The sequence below is a fragment of the Sciurus carolinensis genome, chromosome 7 (genome assembly GCF_902686445.1).
Source record: "Sciurus carolinensis chromosome 7, mSciCar1.2, whole genome shotgun sequence".
NCBI classification, from domain to species: Eukaryota; Metazoa; Chordata; class Mammalia; order Rodentia; family Sciuridae; genus Sciurus; species Sciurus carolinensis.
The window spans coordinates 77985164-78009489 of record NC_062219.1 but is presented as its reverse complement, the minus strand read 5'-3'; the positions used below and the strand labels follow the sequence as shown (position 1 = coordinate 78009489).

At 39.2% G+C, this 24326-nt stretch overlaps 1 protein-coding gene across 3 annotated transcripts; it reads left to right on the top strand.

Annotated features, from left to right (window-relative positions):
- Positions 1-1914: 1914 nt before the first annotated feature.
- On the top strand, positions 1915-13275 carry Prss35 (serine protease 35). 3 transcript variants are annotated; one of them, XM_047558343.1, is made up of 3 exons: positions 1915-1954; positions 2359-2523; positions 10388-13275. In XM_047558343.1, exon 3 carries the CDS (start codon positions 10407-10409, stop codon positions 11643-11645), a length of 1239 nt encoding a protein of 412 aa, XP_047414299.1. In that variant the 5' UTR covers positions 1915-1954; positions 2359-2523; positions 10388-10406; the 3' UTR covers positions 11646-13275. The 3 variants fall into 3 exon arrangements, with proteins under 3 accessions (XP_047414299.1, XP_047414300.1, XP_047414301.1); XM_047558344.1 differs by lacking the exons at positions 1915-1954; positions 2359-2523 and adding an exon at positions 6997-7132; XM_047558345.1 differs by lacking the exons at positions 1915-1954; positions 2359-2523 and adding an exon at positions 9084-9847.
- The last annotated feature ends 11051 nt before the right edge of the window (positions 13276-24326 follow it).

Below are 24326 nucleotides of genomic sequence, written 5' to 3'. Positions count from 1 at the left end.
GTTTCTTGGGAAGTCTAGAAAAAAAGCTAAGCAAAACTGTCTTAATCACAGCCAGGTCTGACGGTGGTAACCACTTGTCTTCTATTGAGGCCATAATGTCCGTAAGAACATGAAATGTTCAGGGCCTCTTGGTCCCATATCTCTTGCCCCCTCTAAGATTCACCTCTCACAAAGGATAGGTAATTGTAAATTCTGTTAGTGTATTAATGAAGGGCTTGGGTTGTATTGAGTAGATTGAAGCTGTGTACAGTGGCATACACCTGGAGGCTGAGGCAGGAGCATCAGAAGTTTGAGGTTAGCCTGGGCAACTTTGTGACACCCTGTTTCAAAATTTTAAAATGACTGTGAATGGAGCTCATTGGTAGAGAATCTGCCTAGCATCTTCAAGGCTCTGGATTCAATCCCCAGAGAGAAAAAAAGAAAGTAATTTGACAAGAGCTTCAGTCATTCTAGTCCTAATATTTGAAGACCAAATCCAGAAGCATGGGGAAAGAGGGTTGATATTTAAAGAGGCATGATATTTAAAAAATGTTGTTAAAGATAACATTCCTTAAAATGCATTATTTCCTAAAATGGTAGGAGTTACACTGTAGGAAATCTTCATATCCATATGGAAATCTGGTTAGGAAACTTTGGAAAATGTAGAACCATGAAAACCACCAGAATGGGGAAGCTGATGGGTTGGGGATGGGTGTAGAAATTACTTGTACTGGGTTCCAGAAAATCTGAGGGGATAGACTAGGCCAGGAGAAGGACCTCTTTAAGAGAAGCCAGAACCCTGAACCACAGAAGCAGTGAATGTCAACATCAGGACCAGAACAGTAAAGTAAAAAAAGTCAATCTGGTACTATGAAAATCTGGATCCAGAAATAAAGTGCAAAGGGCTTGGGATAAAAGGCTCAGGAAAGGACCATGAACATGGGAGCGCACTGGAAGTCTAGTTCGTGGGATGTTGGTGGGAAATGTTCACTAAATTAAAGGAATCAGACCTGTGTCCATGGCATATCCTGCTGGATTTATACAGCAGTAGAATTCCCCAAATGTTTAAGATTTGTATACTATAGAGCTCCTCTAGCTCACCTTCTCAGTTTACAGGTGAAGAAGATGAGGCCCAACATATATAGCTGTCTAGTGTCAGACAGGAGTCCCATTCTGAGTTCTGGGCTTTTCCATAACTTCCTCACATTCCATTTGACAAGTAAACATATTTTGGTTCAACACATAATCAGTACCTGCTATAAGGCAGGTCCTATGGTAGATAATGATGATATGAATTAAAATAGACATATTAGGATCTAACTGGTGAGAGTTTCAGAATTAATTCTATTATACCGGTTAAAAATTACCAAAAGATTTTAATTAAATGGGTAAATGCATGTATGAAAATGTCAAGTGAGAAAACAGAAAACAAAACCTTGTATGTTGATCTCATTCTGTTAAAAAAAGTACATAAAAATCTGAGAAATATGACACCCTTCTAACAAACCAAGCGTTAAGAGACATGCCAGGATCTTCTAAGTACTTGGGTCCTTATTTGATGTCCCTGCCCTCAGGATGGAATTTGTACCCATTATTGTATCAGTGCATCTTGCCCCAGACCTGCCACCCAGGTAGGAGCTGACTGAAGAGTTCCTTCCTCACATAAACTCCACTCCACAGGAACACCTCTCCCAAGGAGAAGAACAAAAGAGGGCCCGAGAGAAAGGACAAGGTTAGAATTTTGTTTGAGGCTTGGATGGGAAAGAACCTTAAAGAATACTCACCCTAAGTTGAAAAAGTCAAGATAAGTTTTCTTCAGACAGAGGGAGACTGTCGCGCTCCCCCTGGAGGCGGCGCAGGATGCTCCCAGGGTTGTCCCTACCGCCCCGGCTTGTGGTCCCAGGTCCTCCGGTAGGGCCTGGGTTTGGTGGGACCCTTGGGCAAGACGCGACCTTCGCTCTTGGCGCTGACACAAGTGAGATTGGCCCTGTAGGGTGGATCCAGGGAAGCCAAGTCCCTCGTAGAGACTGGATGGGTCGGGGTTGGGTAGATGCTCTGGGCCCCCATAGACAGCTGGGTCCCCTTAGGAAGCCCGAGGGAAAGACTTCGTGAACGACCCGCGCGCACCCCTCCCCCACTTTAGAGTGCCTTCTCGAGACTGTGCAGGGTGCCCCGGGGACCGGCGTCTCTCAGGAACCCACTCCCGAGCTTCCCACTGTGCTTAACCCGCGCGTGGGGGCAGGGATGCTGGGCGGGAGTTGCAGGACCCGCCTGCACCTTCAAGGACATCCCCCTCGGCGCTCGGCGCTCGCCCACCTCCTCCCCTCGCGTCCGCCCCGCGTCATCGCCCCCTTTCCCCTCCCATCTCCCCGCCGGCAGCTCGGCTCCCGCCTCCTCCGCAGTCTCGGCTCGAGCTCGGCGGCGGCGGCTCCCGCTGTCCCAGGCTCCCGGCGGCGGCGCCCCGCCCTCCTCGCGCCGCGGCCCGCCTGGCGGCTCCGAGATCCCAGCTGGGCAGCGCCCTGGACCCGGGAAACTCCTCTACAGGTAAGGGCGGCGCCCCGGACAGGGCGGGAACCCAGAACCTGCTCGTCTCCCCGAGACGCAGAACCCACGCGAGGACAGCTTCTTTGCAGGGCGCTAAAGAAAAGGCTCAAGCACGGCGCTTTGAACCCTCAAAGAAGCCAACCACCCTTCCCCTGGGCGGTCCAGTGTGCAAGGCTTAACAGTAACAGTGTTTGCATTGGAATATAAATGGAATTCTTTCTACTTAAGCAGTACCAGAGGGGACCCTCTTTATTTTTATGATTATTAACAGATGCCTCTGAGAAAGGTGTAAAACCCATTCCTGGAAAGTTCACTCTCCTTGAAAACCTTTTTGGCAGACTTAGCTATGAAAACCAGCGGGCTCCCCGCCGCCCCTTTAAATCAACTTGGTTGCCTGGGTCAGCAAAGGAGCAGTGGAAACGCTTTAGAAAATAAGGAGCTGTAGAGAAATCGAAGTCATGCTTTAAAATACCCTAATGCCTCCCCCCGACAAAAGATGGGAGAGACGGATGAAACAAAATTGGCAAAGGTATTGACAATTGTTGAAGCTGAGTGATGGGCACACGGGGGTTATAATTTTCTCTTTGCTTTCCTATTCTTTTCACTCGGCTTTGTGTAGTTTTGAGATTTTCTGTAACAAAGTTTTTAAAAAATTGTGGACACACTCCTGCCTGAGTGCTCTGACCTTATCGCACTATACTGATTTAAAAAGAAGCTCCATGTCGTATCTAGTTCCTCCTGTATTAACCATTCCACCTTCTGAAATCAACTCTCATTTCATTCCAAGTCCATTTGTCTCTGCAGAGAATTATTAAAGTCATATTTCGCTGCCTGGAGAATTATGCTTAGAATCTGGTTTATAATTTAGAAGACAGAATGTTAAAATTCCAGCCTAATAAGACATATCAGCTTTAAGTGGTGGCCAAGCATCATACGGAGTTTATTTTTATTAGGAAATATTAGAGAAATTTCTTTAGTGTGAGAAGGGTTAGATGTAGATACACACCCTGCTTTTCTTCCAGACAGTTGGGAAACCTTTGTATTCTTTTTCTCGTTTAAAAACAAGAATCTTTTTCATGTTTTTAAATGAGAGGTTGTTTAGCATAGTATGTGCTCATTTAATGTTAAAGTAGCAAACTGCTATTGTGGGTTCATTTTTCCCATGGAGTAAATAATTGATCTTTCTGTGTCCAGTGCTAAAATATGTAATGCCTATGTTACATTTTAACAGTAGAATCAGACAGAGAATTTGGGAGGATGAGGCTATCTTACCTTAGCAATGAATTAACTTTGCAGATGGAAAACTTGAGACGGAGAGGGAAGAAAAGAGCAAAGTCAAGTTAGTAGTACACAGTCAGTGTTTTATAATTTTAAAATAGAAGAATTTAAAAAGCTTCATATAGGTAACCCTGGCGGTGTGATTTGCTAAAAACATTGTGACTCTAAAATGCTTTAAAGTCTGAAAATTTGGAAACCTAATACATTTACAGATATTCCTTGCTTTCAAAGTCCAATTTGAAAAGTCCAAAGATAAGTCAGGAGCCATATGCTATGCACTTCATAAATCAGCAAATGAAAGAGCTTGCAGAGTTCCCTTGGGATTCCCTTAGTGCCATTAACCCCAAATTTGATTCACACACAGCACATCCATTGCATAAATTGAGATGTACATGTCCTGGAAAAATAGCTAAAATACAAAGGGAGGTTTTATTTTTTTATTGTGATGAGAAACAGAAGTTGTGAGTTACTGTAAAATAATCAACTGTGTAACTTTACCATCTTCCTTTCCCTCCAACCCTGCCAAACTTTTAAAGCAGACATTACTTTGTCTCCATTCCTGAAACTCAGCTTGAAAGTAGTGCTATGGTATGATATTTTGAATAGAAATTGGCACATTGTCAATGAACTTTCTTGCCATTTACCCTCAGCATAGAATCAGTGGAGAGCTTATCCTTTAGTAATGGATTATAAAGTATTTGATAAACATATGTGAAATATTTGGCAGGTTCAAGAATTCCTTAGTGTTGAAATGAATTGCAGCACGTTTGGCGAACTGTTTAGCAGTGCTGTAGGTCATAGTGGAAGTGTGCTGGCACTGGAACTGTTTTTGGAAAACCACCTGCCAGAAAATTGTCTGGCTGTAGACAGCATTATCAACCCTCAGTTCATCAGGATGGACTCTGGGGCCAGTAGGTGGGTTTTCTAAAGGTGATAAATTCCATATGTGACAACCATTTAGTATATTATTAGCCTGTTAGACCTGCCCCCTTCCTCCACCCCATCTCCCATACTTTTAAGTACATTTTATTTCACAGCTGAGTGTAAACTATTTAAATGTTTGAATTAGATTTGCCACGAGCAGGATGACTCTGCCACCTAGTGGTAGCAACACAGATAGCAAGTGAGTCCTACTCTGGAGGACTAAAAATTAAAGCTTGAGGATAGCTGAGAGTGAATTGTGTTTTCTCACTCATGGTTACTTTACACCTGGAAGGGATCTTAGGAATTTATAGTTAAATTCAGTAGCAAAGTATGACTGTCAGAGAGTCTGATAACAAAATGTCTGTAGAATAATGCACAGAATTGTTAGCACTTGGTAGGCATTTGATGAATAAATACATTTACCTCCCCCCGTTCCAATTCTTGTTTTTCTCTAGCAGTTCTGATACATACCACCATCAGGTTTTATCCTGTTATTTTGTTTTTAGCTCTGAAATTGAATATCTGTATAATTTTTCTTAAAGTGTTTCATTTGTGTTTAAGACCCATGAACTAAACATTCTTTTCTATTTCATATCACCTTCCTACTGCTTCATTATTTCTAAACATCTCAGGTAGATGGTTTTAGAAACTAGAGTCTCACCTTAATAAATGTTTTCATTTCCTATTGCTTCTGTGACAAGTTACCAAAACCTTAATGACTTAAAACAACACAAATTGATTATCTTACATATCTGAAGGTTGGAAGTTTGAAGAGGATCAGCAGGACTGTTTCTTCTGGAACTTCTAGGAGATAATGTGTTTCCTTACCTTTGGCAGCTTGGAGAGGCTACCGGCATTCTGTGAGTGATGGCCCTGCATCACTTGGACCTCTGCTTCCATCTTCACAGCTTGGTCTCATTTTTGACCCACTTAATAAGGGCCCCCATGATTCTATAATATTCACCTGGATAATCTGAGATAATCCCCACATCTCAGAATCTTTGACCTAATCACAATTTGCGTCAGCTCTTTCACAGTGAGGAACACACCCACAGGTTCTTGGGATGAGGATGTGGATGACTTGGAGGCCATTATTTGCATACCACACTGATATATATACACAGCAGTTTGAGATGTATGACAAGCCTTATCACTATCTACCTAAGTGGTTTCTGTTTTTGTTTAAGAGACAGGACCTCACTACATTGCTCAGGCTGATCCTGAACTCCTGAGCTCGAGGGATCCTCCTGCCTTAGCCTCCTGCGTCGTTGGGACTACAGTCACACACCACTGTGCCTGGCTTTATGCTTTAGTTTTCACTTCTGGTATTGGATCACATTACCAACACCATCATCGCTGCCTTTTGTTGAGTCCTTACTGTATTCTGGGCATTGTGCCCTATATATTCATTTTTGAGATAAAACACCCCTTAAATTATAGGCTAACCCAGATGATTTGTTATGGTCTCTTCTAATCCTGAGACTTTCTGAAATAAGAATCAGTTTCTCCTCAAAGTACTCTAAAATATTGTGCCTATTTAACAAATGTGGAAAATATTATTTGGATAGATTAGGCACCTTTGACAAAGTCACACTGCTAGTAAGTGGCAAGTTGTTTTGGTGTTAAAGTCCACCGTCTTCACAATTATCCAAATACCCCAGTCCTTATTCTCCATCTTTGTTATGTCTCTGGCAATGCTCTTTTCTCATCACTGCAGTACTACAAACATTTTTGCTTAAACATGGTTCCAGTCAGTGATTAACATTCAGTAAGGGATATGGTAACTCAGGAATTAAGCTTTATAAAATACCTATTTCTTTTGTATCTACTCCCCCAAACTGAAAGTGACTCTGACATTTTTACTTGTGTTTTCCAAAACATAACCCATGTCTTTAATGCTTGCTTTATGCCTATTTACTGTCAGTGGTAATGCTCCTCCTCTCCAGCTTGTGGCCTTTTGCCTGAGGCATCATTTCTGGCTGCAGTTATTTATAATATCTGGGTCAGACCATGAGGTCTCCCTGTTGTGTGAGAGCCTTACTGAACAGGTGGAAGATGAAAGTAGAGGAGGCGATGAGCGCATGTCTTCACATTTGGTATGCGTGTAAATGTAGGCAGTGGTTGGGAGGGACAGGTGGTTGGGATCATGAATGGCTAAATAAAGGATAACCAAGTTTTAAAAAAGTGGTTATGCAATCACTGGTGTGTCCTAACATACACATTAGAAGTTGGTGTTGGCCCTACAGGGTCATTGATCTGACTGAGTAGTGCCTGACCCACACCAGTCCTCCAGAAAATGTTTGATGGTTAATACAAAATTGTGTCCTCTGTCAGCATACCATATACATAAGTATGGACGACTACCTCGCTGTACATTACGAGGGACCAGGTGAAAAGAAAGGTGTAGGTAAGTGTGCATCTTTCACCTGGCAAGGGAATGCAGTTCAGTGCAGATCCTCTGGTTAAGCCAGCATCTTCATTTTTATTTATATCCAGGACAGATAATTAAATTTGAAATATTTAATATAGAGAGCAACCATCTAATCATTCATTGATCTGCCTGCCCTACCTAAATAAACTATAAACTTCTCAGGGAGAGGGAAACTGAGCTTAGAGTATGATTACATCATGTCAGAGTCAAATTCTATACACTCTACATGCACTTGCTCACAAAGTTAGGTTTTTCTTTCACTGGAAATTGCTCTCTTAGAGAAATTATTTTGACATTGGCTTGGTTTTGTTAGGCTGAGGACCTGATGGAGTTCCAGAATTCCTAATGTAGTTCCAGGCTTAAATGAGACCCTGGGAATGCAATGCAAGTGTTTTGTGGCTGTGTTTATTCACTTAAGTGTGTTTAACTACACTTACATTTAATAGCAATGAGAAAAATGTACTGCAAAGTCACAGATATTCATGGAAATGAGTAATTAGGAGAGCATTTGTTAGAGAAGTCTCTAAAGTGAAGCTGTCCTTGAACAAAAGAAGCAGAATAAAGAGGGGAATTTGAGAATGAGTTGGAAACTATCCTGAAGTAAAAATATTTAACTGTAAGACTGACTTTTTAGAAATTACATGTTCTCTAATGTAGGCTTATGAACCAGTTTTAAAGTGCTATAAATTCATCCATTAAAGCATAACAATTATAAAATAACATATGCTTGTTGCTATATAGTAATATGACTGTTTGCTGTGGGCTCAGTGGCAATTCTTTACATATATTATCTCATTTAATTCTATGATTCACATTGCTATTATCCCACTTTGCAGATGAGGAAAGCGAAACTTAGTGGGTTAATGAACTACTCACATTCAAACACTCAGTAAGTGGAGATATGGGAACTGAGCCCAAGTCTTATTCCTTGATATCTTAGTCTTTGATCTGCACTTGCAACCATTATGTTGGTATAGATACACAAATATTCTAAACACTATCAGTATTCCACATTTATAAGAAAGCATAAATAGGGCTGGAGTTGTGGCTCAGTGGTAGAGCACTTGCCTGGCATGTGTGAGGCCCTGGGTTCAATCCTTAGCACCACATATAAATAAACACATAAAGGTTAAAAAAAGATGTTGTTTTTAAAATGAGAAAGCATAAACAAGCAACAGAAAGTAGCAGTAAATCATCTCTTGTAGTTATGTGTGGTCATGTCTATTAATAGACTAGGTACAAATGTAGAATTACATTTATGCCATCAGTACGAGTTCCTCTACATAGACATTCTTATTCCTAATTCCCTTCCACTCCTTTTGTCTCCAGGATCCAACCCATAATCAGCTATGTGTACACTGACTCATGGTGGAGAGAAATGACTACGATCTCACTTTCATTAACCAAAATTGGATTTTGAAACCCCAAATTCAAGCCACCTGGAAATTGACAGTAAAGTCACCATTATACTAGACAACAGGAAAGAGAAGAGGGTGAGGGAAGTCAAGGGGATATTAGAGTTTTCAAAATACTATAGTTGTCTTACCAAAAGGACCATGTCTCTTTAGGTCAGTGATTTGGTGCTTTTCGGATGATGAGCATCTGTAGATGTATCCACTGAACTGTGGATTGCTCCATCAGGAAGAGCTATCATTTACACTGACATTTTACCACAAGGCAAACTTAGATTTTCCAAAAGAAAGTGTCCTTAAACATTTGTCCAATTTTAAATTACAGACCGAATTAGACAGGCTAACTAAAGCCATGTCCTCTTATTACTGTGATTTGAGGTAGTATTACAAGGCACTGCCCTTCCCCTGCCCAAGGATAGATGTGGGCATGGCTTTTTTTCCTGCAGTGAGTTGAACTAGAGCTCCCGACAGGCTGGCAAACTGATGCCATTGCATGAGGCCTAGCATCAGAGGTTGGAGGCATTGCATACAAGCCTACTGGATTTGATTTTTTTTAGACATGTTAAATCACATGTAAACATAACTTATATTTGTTCTTTATATCAAGTGCTGAGCCATTCCATATTAGCAGTTGCCAACACAGAAAAAGCAGAGTCAGAATAAATTTATTTTGTACACAAAGATAAAATAGATGTTACTTGACACCCAGTTAAACAATCATCCCTGGAAACGTTACCTTCTAGGGTAAAGTTCAAGCTGCTGCACCCTGGCCTTGGCTGCAGCATGGTTTTCACACTTTACTGAGTTTCAGAATCATCTGGAAGTCTGGCTGAAATATAGCTAGGAAACCCCACTCTCCTGCTAGGAAAGCTTCTAATAGTAGGTTTGGGTGGGCTCTGAGAATTGAGAATGAGTTCCCAAGTGATGCTGATGTTGCTGGTCCTGGGACTGTAATCTGAGAAGCACTGGTCTAATGTATCCTTTGAATAAGAAGTCAAGATTTGGGCCCTCAACCACTTTTCTCAACTGCTGGAAGGATGTTTTCTTAAACACACGTGTAGTGGGAAATATACCTGTGCCAAATATGGCTTAAAAGTGACTGAAGGGATTGGAAATTTCAAAAGTATTGGCCATGATCTTTGATGAACATAATAGACTGAAAAACCAGGATGACATACTTAACCAACAATTGAAATTTCACTTGATACAACTGGACTCCGATGGACCTTTCTGAAAAGTCTGGCTACAGAATTATGGCAAAGAACACATATTTTATATGGTAAAGAGTATGGGAAATTCTATATTCAATATCTATATTCTAGTACAATGATTTGTACAGTAAAAAGATCATCTTGTCAGTTATCACTTGATATTTACAAACTGCCTTTCCAATATCTAGCTAAAAGTTGTAAGGCTAAGCTAATAGGATTAAAAAGAAAAAAAGAAAAAGAAAAGAATATTTAACTGGGGAAAGAGTCTCACACACCACGATTTAGACAGCCCCTCTTTTTGTCTAGGAATGTTTTTCACACATTTATCACACATTTATTACCCCATAGATTATTAGTATCATGTGTTACAATATACAAAGTGAGATTCTATGTATTTCTCACTGTAGATAGTTGGTGACTTTCAGTCCTTGATATATTAAGTACCAAACTATAGTCTTTGGTATATTACGTACATAATGGACAGTTGCCATAAAAGATTGAATGAAAAACCGATTTAAGATAAATTTTTGTCACATCAAAAAACTTCCTTGACTGACATTTAAGAACAAGTGTATGTATAAACATTTCTTTCTTTTTCTATTTTTAAGGACAAAATAGAAGAACAAAATGGAGAATATGCTATTTTGGTTGATACTTTTCACCTCTGGGTGTACCCTTATTGATGGATCTGAAATGGAACAAGATTTTATGTGGCACTTGAGAAAAATACCCCGCGTTGTCAGTGAAAGGACTTTCTATCTCAGCAGCCCCACATTTGAGGCAGATGCTAGGATGGTGGTAAATAGAGTGTGTGGAATCGAATGCCAGAAAGAACTCCCAGCTCCTGGCCTTTCTGAATTGGAGGATTCTCTTTCGTATGAGACGGTCTTTGAGAATGGCACTAGAACCTTAACCAGGGTGAAAGTTCAAGGTTTGGTCCTTGAGCCGACTCAGAACAGCACTCCCAAAGGAGCAGCTGTTAGGAGAAAGAGACAAGTGTATGGCACCGATAGCAGGTTCAGCATCTTGGACAAAAGGTTCTTAACCAATTTCCCTTTCAACACGGCGGTTAAGCTCTCCACTGGCTGCAGTGGTGTCCTCATTTCTCCTAATCACGTCCTCACAGCCGCGCACTGTGTTCATGACGGAAAGGACTACGTCAAAGGCAGCAAAAAGCTAAGGGTAGGATTGCTTAAGATGAGAAAGAAAGGTGGAGGCAAGAAGCGCAGAGGTTCTAAGAGGAGCAAGAGAGAAGCTACTGATGGTGACCAAAGGGAAGGAACCAAAGCGAGTCTGCAGGAGAGACCCACGAGAAGAGGAAGAGTCGAGTCTGGTCGGGGTCAGAGGGTGGCAGAGGGGAGACCCTCCTTCCAGTGGACGCGGGTCAAGAATACCTACATTCCGAAAGGCTGGGCCAGAGGAGCAAGTGGGGATGCGGCCTTGGACTATGACTATGCGCTCCTGGAGCTGAAGCGCGCTCACAGGAAGAAATACATGGAACTAGGAGTCAGTCCGACCATCAAGAAGATGCCTGGTGGGATGATCCACTTCTCTGGCTTTGATAACGACAGGGCTGATCAGTTGGTCTACCGGTTTTGTAGCGTGTCTGATGAATCTAGTGATCTCCTCTATCAATACTGCGATGCTGAGTCGGGCTCCACCGGCTCTGGGGTATATCTGCGTCTCAAAGATCCAGACAAGAAGCACTGGAAGCGCAAAATCATCGCGGTCTATTCAGGCCACCAGTGGGTGGATGTCCACGGGGTTCAGAAGGACTACAATGTTGCCGTGCGCATCACTCCGCTCAAATACGCCCAGATTTGCCTCTGGATCCACGGAAACGATGCCAATTGTGCTTACGGCTAAGAGAAGGCTGATACAGAGTTTATGTATCACCTAAATCGCAGAGAAAACCTGTTCTGATTATTGTTAGTGAGATGATCTCACAGGATATGCCTGGACTTGAATCTATCAATACCATTTCAGCATTTTTACAAATTTATTTTCTCACAATAGGAGATTTTCATACATTTAAAAATGTTTAAGTACAGATATTGAAACTAGATGGGCACTTGAATGCCAAATAGATACCCTTTACATGGTGATAAGTTTCATTTGTGGACAGACTTTTGTTTCCTTCTGCCTTCCTAGAAATAAGACACTCTTTAAAACTCCAAACTGGTACAATAATGTAATTTCTCAATGGATTTATTCTTGGGGTCCTAATAGGATACCAGTTGTGTGTAAAACGTGAAACCACACAAAGGTAGACAGTAACCCAAGAAGAATCAGGACAGAGAGGAAGATTTGCAGTTTGTACTACTTAGAGGTGGATCCATTCAGTTCTTGGCCTCAGAGTTTATACTGTTTTCTGTTGGATCTGGGAATTATAGTTTTAGTTTTTTTTTAAAGAATTAATTACAAATCAGAAGAAATAAGTTTTATAAACAAAACTATTAACCAATAGCAGCTGCAGTGTCTATTTAAAAACAGGAGATGAACTTTGTTTTATAAAATAAATTTAGCTTAGAAATAGGAAAAGATATTTTAAGATCTCAATTTTTTAGTACTCAAAATATGAAATTTTAATGTATGCATAGGGAAGACTTTTTACAAATTATGAATCATGTATCCAAAGCCACATCATTTTATACTATAATTCTGTGTATGAGGTGCTATATTTTTAAGAGAAGGAATTCTGCAGTCTTTTTCAAAAAAGATCCCTTTCCCTCTTGACAGAGTTCAGCTAACTTTCTTCTTTTCTTTTTGTGGTGCTGGATGTTAAATGTAGGGCCTTGTGCATGCCAGGCAAACGCCATACCACTGAGCTATACCACCAGCTTCAAGTTCAGCTTTCTTAATAGCACCATAGGTGCTATTTTAGTGAATTTTCTGATTAGTAATTTTAGATGTCATTTACTAAAAATGAATATAATTTACAAATGGATTTTTTTTAAAGAAGGTTCTAGTTATCTTCATTAGGAACCAAGGCTGTACACTCACTCTGATTATCATGTGGCATAAGCAGATAGAGTCCAGTGGCTGCCCTGGGACAAAACACAGAGCTGGCTGGCATTCAATATACGTTTCTTGAATTCAGCAAATTCAAAACCCCCTATAAAAGGGGGTTAGTTCAGGGCATCATGTTTAAAGATTTTTAATGACTTGTAACTGAGTATGCCCTTAAAAATTTAGAAAATGTAGGCCTGATTTTTGGTCTGTTCTTCCTGGCAGTTTCTAGAGCCACATTCTCTTTTTCTCATGACACACAACGTCACTAATTCTGCCCGGGTACAAATTCACTTTATTATTTTTTAAAGAGATGCCCTGAAATAATGAGAGGCTATACTCTTAATCAGTATGAAAAAGGAATATTTGATTAGGTTATCATAAGTGATTTTGTAAATGATACCCAAAGTAGCTGAAATTCAATACAAATACATATTCTTTTATAATGTGAGTTTGTTAAAAATAATTCAATAAAAATTTTACATCTGTTTTATCTCTTAGTGTATCTATATATGTGCTTTACTTAAGGGTTTTAGAAAGTATTGAAAATAATTTTCTTTAAATCTGAGCATATCTCACTGAACTGTATTTTGTAATTGCTTCTAGTGATATAGGTCTACTGACTCAAAAGTTTTGGTCAGATTTTCTGGGGGGACACATCTGTGTGATTACTGCAACCAAAACTATTTCAAGGTGAATTCTACTTATTTACACACTTGCAAACACACACACACACACACACACACACACACAATCTTCATCTTTGATTCTTCATACATAATTTCTAGGGTTTGAGTAAATTCAAAATAATGTGGCATGCTTAGTATAATAGGTGCTTATGGTTAAAATATGAATATATGTAATATTCTTTTTTTTTTTTTTTTTTGTGGTGCTGAGGATCGAACCCAGGGCCTTATGCTTGCGAGGCAAGCACTCTACCAACTGAGTTATATCCCCAGCCGTGTTATATTCTTAATCACTGTTCAATGCACTTTTCAAAAAATGTAAAATTTAAGCTGGGGGTGCAATGGCATGTAACTGTAATCCCAGTGACTCTGGAGGCTGAGGCAGGAAGATTGTACGTTTGAGGCCAGCCTCAGCAATTTAGTGAGACCCTGTTGAAACATAGAAAATAAAAGGGGCTGGGGATGTAGTAGTAGAGTGCCCCTATGTTCAGTAATTCCTAGTACTGATATACAAATATTTATATATATATATAATATATAATATAAACACACACACACACATACATGCACCCACACATGCATGTGTGTATAAAATTTAGCTCATATGATTTGCAGATGTCTTCTTAATTCTTATATGCTCTTCTGTTTTCCAAAAAAAAAAAAAATATGAATCTTCTATGACCTATTTAGGAACACTCAAATGTTCAATATGAACCAGAAGGTCTTGTGTCAAATTCTTTCCCTGTAATATTTACTATATTTGAAATAGAAAGTTAAACTACATCTATTTATCTAAACAAACATTCACACACACCTACTGTGCACAAAGGACTATAGTGACTTAACTGTTTTGAGAATCTTATCAATGATTGAATTCGAATAACTTTACAAAACAATTGAAATTTAAAATTGTGGAGTTTTTTCTTTACCTAAATAACATTTCATTTTGATTATTTTTTTCCTTGCTCAGATGGATTTGTATGAGCAGCAGCAACTTAACATATTTTTTGTTTTTGATGTGCTTCTTAGTTAAATACAAAGTTCATTTTGAGAAAGATTTAAATGTATATATGGCTGACTTAGTTGACTTGGGTTGCTTTAACAAAGTACCCCAGGCTGGAAATTTACAAACTACAGAAACTTACTGCTCACAGTTCTGGAGGATGGGAAGTGTAAGGTGAAGCACCAGCAGATTCGATCTCTGGTGAGGGCCCCTCTTCATAGATGGTGACTTCTTGCTGTGTCTTCATGAGGTAGCAGCTTGAGTTCCCTCAGACCCCTTTAATGAGTGTGAAGCCCTGGTGACCCAATCATCTTCTAAGGCCCTACCTCTTATATCATCACGATAGGGGTTAGAATTCAACACAGGAATTTTGGGAGGACACATTCAGACTATAGTAGTAACTAACATCAGAGTTATGCATAAATTTTTACCTTTTCTTTCTTTCTTTTTTTTTTTTTTTAATTGGGTCTCCCAGACTTGTTTCAAACTCCTGGGGTCAAATATTTCTCCAGCCTCAGCCCCTGGAGTAAGTGGAACTACAAGCATATACCATCACATCTAGCTAATTTTTAAACTTATTTTTGGATGTCGAAGAACTCTTTGAAATCTCAGCAATTCAGGGACCTTTGGAGCAATCAATTCCTAGAGTACTTGAGATTTTGGAAGGTAATGAAAGGAAGCCTTTTTCTGTTCTAGGCATCTTTCCTTCACTAGCCCTTTCCTTCCTGCTGATTGACAGGAGTCATTTTTTTTTTTTAAACAATTTTTGTTTTACTTAGAATTTAAGTTACTTCTCCTTATCCAGACTTCAGATCAAAAAAGAACATAAATTTTAGGATGTAGAAGAAAAGAATATACTAGTGTGTACTAGAAAGAAGATATAGGAGGATTCTTTTTTTTCTTAAAACTACTTTGGATCAATTGTTAGAGAAATTTGCAATTGATAATCTTAGAAGGCATGACTTTTAAGTTAGAACACTTTTTCTTTGTAATACCTCTAAAGTGCTGTTTTTTTGTTTTTTTTCTCTTAAAAATCAGGATATGCTTAGTGCCAAGATTCTACTGCCAAACAAAAGTACTACTTTATCAAGCAATTGCCTAAAAATAAAAGTGCGTTATTTTTGAGACAGAACTGAACTTAGTATTCTGCCACTGTACTTGGAACATTTACTTTAAAAGGCTTTCTTTGTGGCCTGGGAAAATAAGTGACACTATTGTACCCACCAAATGGGCAGTTGTGCCATTTCACGTAGACCCATACGTGACTGATGTGGCTCCATGAACGGATGTCCTGAGCAGTCTTTGGCCCACAAATAGCAGTACTTCTACTCCAAAATTAAAGCTTGACTTTTGGAGGAAACTAACATATTATAATGTCATCTGGACCACCTTTTTATGACTAGTAACTAAATGTCTCAATTCTTAGGCTAGATGAAGCAAAGTACTCTGTGGCTTTCCTATCCTGGAGTGTTTAGAAATTTTCTCGTTTGCTAGAATTATGTAAAATATTCAAGCAGAGCTCCATACTATGAGCCCTGAGTTTATGATATTTCAGTGGCTTTCCTCAGCCTAATGACTTCCAAATTTGGCTGCTCATAGGAGTTACATGGGAATTATTTTAGAATGCCAGTTTTTTAAAAAAAAAATTTAGTTGTAGGTGGACACAATACTTTTATTTTATTTTTCTGCGGTGCTGAGGATCAAACGCAGGGCCTCATGCGTGCTAGGTGCCAGGCGAGCACTCTACCACTGAGCCACAACTCCAGCCCAATAGCTGACTTCTCTAAGTCAAGTATTTCCCCACCTCTTGCAGCTTTCCTCTGTGCCCAATGATGTTTCTCTTTTTCTTCTGGATCAAATATTTTCTTAATATTTCCTGCTTTATATGTTTTGTTACTCTTTCCTGCTTTTTTTTTTTTTCTGATAAAATACTCTAGTTTGGTGAGGACAGCAGTGGTATAAACAATAAAATACACAGATGGCATTCTTGTCGGTATTTTTATAGAGTGGAAACACTTTAGTATTAGCATTGTCATAATACTGTTGTTCTATAAGAAATGAGTCAAAATTTACAAAACTTGTGTGTAAAGTATATATGATCACTTTATAATCGATGACAAAATTCAGTTTTTTAAATTAGATACTATATTTTCTTTTTATTCATAATCCATCCTGTAGTATAGGTTAGATCAATATAGTTCAACAAGTTTGCTGAGTTCAGTCTTAGGCACTTAGGATATAGAGTTAAGTTCTAGTTTTACCTTTCCTCAAAGAATTCACAATCTAGTAAGGAAGTTTCTCTTTCTCCCTCTCCCTCCTCTCCCTCTCCCTCCTTCTCTCTCTCTCTCTCTCTCTCTGAAAAACTAAAGTATAGGATGCTGAAGGAGCACACTTAAGAAGAATCAACTCTACTGAGTGGGCAGGTCTGATGAAAAGCTTTCATAGATGAAATTGAGCAAATTGTGTTATATATGTACAAATATAAATCCCACTATTATGTGTAATTACAATGCATCAAAAAACAAAAATAAGAAATCGAAAACACCCAACAAAACACAAAACTGAAAGGTTTTCTAGAGGAGGTGACACCTAGCTTGGGTTCTGAGGGATGAGTTGCAGTTTGCTAGTTTATCAATGGGGCCTCTGGGGAGTGGAGGGCAGCCTTGGGATTGCTGCTGCAGGAGGTTAGTGCCTCCTAGTGGTGAACAATGGCAAGAAACGAAGCTTCCCAGGACGTGAGGCCCTGGGTTGGATCCCCAGCACCACAAAAACAACAAGACAAACAAGCAAAAAACAAAGTAGAATGTTGAGTACACTTTGTGGCCACTGAAAGCAGGATGCATGAGTTGAGGGTGTCATGCCATCCAAACATCTGGCCTGGAAGACGAGGTAGATAGAACACTCATCAAGTGGACAACACTAGGTTTGAGAAAAAAGATAACAAGTTCATTCTTGGATATGTATGTTAAAAAATGCTCTAGGATATTTGTCATGAGGTTGATAATGCCCATACATCAAGAAAACCATAATAAAAAACATGTGATTCTATTGAAACAGGCCAGAGACCCCTGCCCAGAAGACTCCTACCATAAATAAGCAGAAACTCACACCATATTTGTAACATATGAGTTCCTCATCTTGTCAGATACAGGACATCAGCTATCAGAAAAAACTTCTGCCGAAGAGCGTTGTGGTTGGTAGTTTTCTCTTTTTGTAAATGCTAGGTTTGCAGAAAAAAAAAATTTTGTGAAACCTGTCTAGTCTAGAGGATGAAACAAAAAGTTCTTGTCATGTGAACCTCCAAGCTCCCCCCACTCTGCCCCACTGGGTATAAAGTTCAAAGAATTTCTAGACTCTTTGTCCAGAGGAGGAAATTTTAGGCACGAGCCACACTCTTGACCCTGCAGTCAATAGACCTGCTTCCTGAAAATTCCTCCTGTGTCCAGCCTCTTCTGTCCTACTTCACTCTAGGGAACTAACCCATTAGTTCATACATACCCAGAAAGCCATAACTACATTTTGTTCTGACAAACAGCAGCTATGCCTTCTTTTCTGCTTTAAACGAAATGTTCCTTTTAACTTAGCTTTGAAACCATAATTTTTTTTTCCTTAAGGAAAGAGAAAATTTCAAAAATTTGGTTCTAAATTTTCATCTGAAATGTGGTCAGAATTTCCTCTCCTGTTTTTCAATATTATTGAAAGCCACATTCCAAAATACAGATGATTTATAAAGTAATGCAAGATTTCCTTGGGATATTTTTATAGGGCTTTTAAAACTATAAGATTTAACTTCTTATTGAGGTTTTAAAAATACAATTATTAGCCGGGCACAGTGTGGTGGTGCACTCCTATAATCCTAGTGGCTCTGGAGGCTGAGGCAGAAAGATTGAGAATTCAAAGACAGCCTCAGCAAAAGTGAGGTGCTAAGGAATTCAATGAGACCCTGTCATTAAATAAAACAAAATAGGGCTGGGGATGTGGCTCTGAGGTTGAGTGCCCCTGATTTCAATGCATGGTACCCGCCTCCCAAAATACAATTATTAATTATAAAAGTACTATATTACCCCAAAGATGTTCCCTACACTGAAAAAGAGATGAAGCACAAGGATATGGGGTACCTGGAGATGAATCTAGTATTAAAGATTGATTTTAACAACAGAGAATATTATCATTAAAAGTTGATTGTCTCCCCAGTAAGGAGAACCTTTCCAGGCCCTGCCCCATTATAGGCCTAGTACCTGCAGGCCTGGGTGCTGGTCCATGTAATAGTTTTTTGTAGCCATAGATTCTTGCTCAAAATGATCTCTCCCTCCTTCAGCTCCGATGGCTACAACCTACAATGTTCTGTTATGTTCACTCTGTATATTTTTATCTCCAGTGGCATCTTTCATCTCAGTCTAATTCATTACTAAATATTTCCCTTTGATTAAAATAATTAGACAATACACGAAGTTCAGAAACACCTTTGATTCTATCACTGGCCAAAAGCATCCATTAGCATCTTCATTTATGTTCTTAAAAATTGTCATTGGGTTCTTTCCACGGGGTGATCCAAGATGGCGGACTAGAGGGTGACTGCATCTCCAGTCACTCCAGAACCCAGGATTCAAGAAGAGGAGGCATTGAGAGACTCGAACTGAAATAGAGCCACAGGGTGAGTCTCCCCCACTGGGTCAAGCTCGGCCTGGGCGGCAGGCCCAGATAGGAGCAGCTTATCAGAGCAGGGCAGGGCAGCTAGAGTCTTCCCCAGGTAGCCCTGCTCCCTCCAGCAGTGGGCTCCTCCCACACGGCCAGCTTCTCAGAGCAGGCACCCCAGTGAGAGCCTTTCTGCACAGAACCAGCTCCAAGTCCTGGAGCCAGTGGCCAGCTCCGGCCCACAGGCAGCTTCAGGGACCAGGACAGGGCAGCTAGGGACGTCCACAAGCAGCCCTGTTCCCTCCGGCGGCAGGCTCTTTTCATGGCCAGCTTCTCAGAGCAGACCGCCCAGTGAGAGCCTTTCCGCACAGAGCCAGCTCCAAGTCCTGGAACCAGTAGCAGGCTAGGGGCAGCTTTCTTTGGGAGCACTGCATTATCAAGTTCCTCCAAGACTTTTGGCTACTGAAGGCTGGGAAGTGATACACTGGAAATCTACAGGGACACTATAAGCCAATAGAGGAAATCTGCAATATCTCAGATTCCCACTGACATCTGACCAATATGAGAAAACAAGGGAAGAAAATGTCCCAAATAAACCTAGATACTATATCAATAAAATCCTATGACAGCACAGCAGAAGAAATGTCAGAAAGGGAGTTCAGAATGTACATAATTAAAATGATCAGGGAAGCAAACGAGGAGATGAAAGAGCAAATGCAGGCATTGAAGGAGGAGATGAAAGAGCAAATGCAGGCATTAAATGATGGCACCAATCAACAGTTAAAAGAGCAAATACGGGAAGCAAGAGATCATTTCAATAAAGAGTTAGAGATACTGAAAAAAAAACAAACTGAAATCCTTGAAATGAAGGAAATAATAAACCAAGTTAAAAACTCCACAGAAAGCATAACCAATAGGATAGAACACCTGGAAGACAGAACCTCAGACATTGACGACAAAATATTTAATCTTGAAAACAAAGCTGACCAGAGAAGATGATAAGAAATCATGAACAGAATCTACAAGAATTATGGGATATCATGAAAAGGCCAAACTTAAGAATTATTGGGATTGAAAAAGGCACAGAGAAACAAACCAAAGGAATGAACAATCTATTCAATGAAATAATATCAGAAAATTTCCCAAATCTGAAGAATGAAATGGAAAACCAAGTACAAGAGGCTTACAGGACTCCAAATATACAAAATCACAACAGACCCACACCAAGGCACATTATTATGAAAATACCTAACATACAAAATAAAGACAGAAGTTTAAAGGCCGTGAGAGAAAAGAATCAAATTACATTCAGGGGGAAACCAATAAGAATATCAGCAGATTTTTCAATCCAGACCCTAAAAGCTAGAAGGGCCTGGAACAACATTTACCAAGCCCTGAAAGAAAATGGATGCCAACCAAGAATCTTATACCCAGCAAAACTTACTTTCAGATTTGACGATGAAATAAGATCCTCCATGATAAACAAAAACTAAAGGAATTTACAAAAAGAAAGCCAGCATTACAGAACATTCTCAGCAAAATATTCCATGAGGAAGAGATGAAAAACAACGATGCAAATCAGCAACGGGAGGAACTAGCCTAAAGGAATAGCCAAATAAAGGAGAAACTAAATCATGTCAAAAAACAAAAATGAGCCAAATGACTGGGAATACAAATCATATCACAATAATAACCCTGAATGTTAATGGCCTGAATTAATCAATCAAAAGACACAGACTGGCAGATTGGATTAAAAAGAAAAATCCAACAATATGCTGCCTGCAAGAGACTCATCTCATAGAAAGAGATACCCATAGACTAAAGGTGAAAGGATGGGGAAAAATATACCATGCACATGGACTCAGCAAAAAAGCTGGAGTATCCATCCTCATTTCAGATAATGTGGACTTCAAGTCAAAACTAGTCAGAAGGGATAAAGAAGGATATTACATACTGCTTAAGAGAAGCATAAATCAGCAAGACATAATAATCATAAATATCTATACCCCGAACATTGGCTCATCCATGTACGTCAAACAAATCCTTGTCAATTCCAGAAATCAAATAGACCACAACACAATAATACTAGGCGATTTTAACACACCTCTCTCACCACCGGATAGATCGTCCAAACAAAAATTGAATAAAGAAACCATAGATCTCAATAACACAATCAACAATTTAGACTTAACCAACATATATAGAATATACCATCCAACAAAGAACGAATACACTTTCTTCTCAGCAGCACATGGATCCTTCTCTAAAATAGACCATATATTATTCCACAAAACTACTGGGAGCAAATACAAGAAGATAGAGATACTACCTTGTACTCTATCAGATCATAATGGATTGAAATTAGAAATAAATGACAGAATAAAAAACAGAAACTTCTCCAATACCTGGAGATTAAATAATACACTATTATATGATGAATGGATAACAGAAGACATCAGGAGGGAAATAAAAAAATTCTTAGAAGTAAACGAGAACAAAGACATATCATATCAAAATCTCTGAGTACTTAGAGGAAGATTTATTTCATGGGGTGCATTCAACAAAAGAAGTAGAAATCAACAAATAAACGACTTAACACTACAGCTCAAAGCCCTAGAAAAAGAAGAGCAGACCAACACCAAAAGTAGTAGAAGACAGGAAATAGTTAAAATCAGAGCCGAAATCAACGAAATTGAAACAAAAGAAACAATTGGAAAAATTAACAAAATAGTTAGTTCTTTGAAAAAAATAAACAAAATTGATAAACCCTTAGCCACACTAACAAAGAGAAAGAGGGAGAAAACTCAAATTACTAAAATTTGGAGTGAACAAGGAAATAACACAACAGACATGAGTGAAATACAAAACATAATTAGAAGCTATTTTGAAAATCTATACTCCAACAAACCAGAAAATGTCGAAGACATCAACAAGTTTCTAGAGACATATGAATTACCTAAACTGAATGAGGAGGACATATACAACTTAAATAAATCAATTTCAAGCAATGAAATATAAGAGGTCATCAAAAGCCTACCAACAAAGAAAAGTCCGGGACCAGATGGGTTCTCAGCGGAGTTCTACAAAACCTTTAAAGAAGAGCTCATTCCAATACTCCTCAAAGTATTCCATGAAATAGAAGAGGAGGGAACCCTCCCAAACTCATTCTATGAAGCCAATATCACCCTGATACCTAAACCAGACAGAGACACATCAAGGAAAGAAAATTTCAGACCAATATCCTTAATGAACATCAACGGAAAAATTCTCAACAAAATTTTAGCAAATTGCATCCAAAAATATATTAAAAAAATAGTGCATCATGATCAAGTGGTTTTTATCCCAGGGATGCAAGGTTGGTTCAACATTCGAAAATCAATAAATGTCATTCAACATATCAACAGACTTAAAGTTAAGAATCACATGATTATTTCAATAGGTGCAGAAAAAGTATTCGATAAGATACAGCATCCCTTCATGCTCAAAACACTAGAAAAAATTGGGGTAGTGGGAACATTCCTTAACATTGTAAAGGCCATCTATGCTAAGCCCATGGCCAATATCATTCTAAATGGTGAAAAACTGAAAGCATTCCCCCTAAAAACTGGAACAAGGCAGGGATGCCCTCTTTCACCACTTCTATTCGACATCGTCCTTGAAACTCTAGCCAGAGCAATTAGACAAACCAAAGAAATTAAAGGGATACGAATTGGAAAGGAACTCAAACTATCCCTGTTTTGCTGATGACATGATTATATATTTAGAGGAACCTGGAAATTCCACCAGAAAACTTTAGAACTCATAAGTGAATTCAGTAAAGTAGCAGGTTACAAGATCAATGCTCATAAATCCAATGCATTTTTATTACATAAGTGATGAATCTTCAGAAAGAGAAATTAGGAAAACTACCCCATTCACAATAGCCTCGAAAAAAATAAAATACTTGGGAATCAATCTCACAAAAGAGGTGAAAGACCTCTACAATGAGAACTACAGAACACTAAAGAAAGAAATTAAAGAAAACCTTAGAAGATGGAAAGATCTATGTTCTTGGATAGGCAGAATTAATATTGTCAAAATGGCTATACTACCAAAAGTGCTATACAGATTCAATGCAATTCCAATTAAAATCCCAATGATGTACCTTACAGAAACGGAGCAAGCAATTATGAAATTCATCTGGAAGAATAAAAAATCCAGAATAGCTAAAGCAATCCTCAGTAGAAAGAGTGAAGCAGGGGGTATCGCAATACCAGATCTTCAACTCTATTACGAAGCAATAGTAACAAAAACGGCATGGTACTGGTACCAAAATAGACAGGTAGATCAATGGTACAGAATAGAGGACATGGACACAAACCCAAATAAACACAATTTTCTCATCCTAGACAAAGGGGCCAAAAATATGCAATGGAGAAAAGATAGCCTCTTCAACAAATGGTGCTGGGAAAACTGGAAAACCATATGCAACAGAATGAAATTAAACCCCTATCTCTCACCCTGCACAAAAATCAACTCAAAATGGATCAAGGACCTCGGAATCAGACCAGAGACCCTGCATCTTATAGAAGAAAAAGTTGGTCCAAATCTTCAACTTGTTGGCTTAGGATCAGACTTCCTTAACAGGACTCCCATAGCACAAGAAAAAAAAAGCAAGAATCAATAACTGGGATAGATTCAAACTAAAAAGCTTTCTCTCAGCAAAGGAAACTATCAGTAATGTGAAGAGAGAGCCTACAGAGTGGGAGAAAATCTTTGCCACTCATCCTTCAGATAGAGCACTAATTTCCAGAATCTATAAAGAACTCAAAAAACTCTACACCAAGAATACAAATAATCCAGTCAACAAATGGGCTAAGGAAATGAACAGACACTTCACAGAAGAAGATGTACAAGCAATCAACAGATATATGAAAAATGTTCAACATCTCTAGTAATACGAGAAATGCAAATCAAAACTACCCTAAGATTCCATCTCACCCCAATTAGAATGGCGATTATCAAGAACACAAGCAACAATAGGTGTTGGCGAGGATGTAGGGAAAAAGGAACACTCATACATTGCTGGTGGGGTTGCAAATTAGTGCAGCCACACTGGAAAGCAGTATGGAGATTCCTCAGAAAGCTTGGAATGGAACCACCATTTGACCCACTCCTTGGGTCAAATTCTACTCCTTGGTCTATACCCAAAGGACTTAAAATGAGCATACTCCT

Bases quoted from the DNA above. Each gene is read 5' to 3' on its own strand.
- Prss35 (XM_047558343.1), top strand. From the start codon at position 10,407: ATGGAGAATATGCTATTTTGGTTGATACTTTTCACCTCTGGGTGTACC.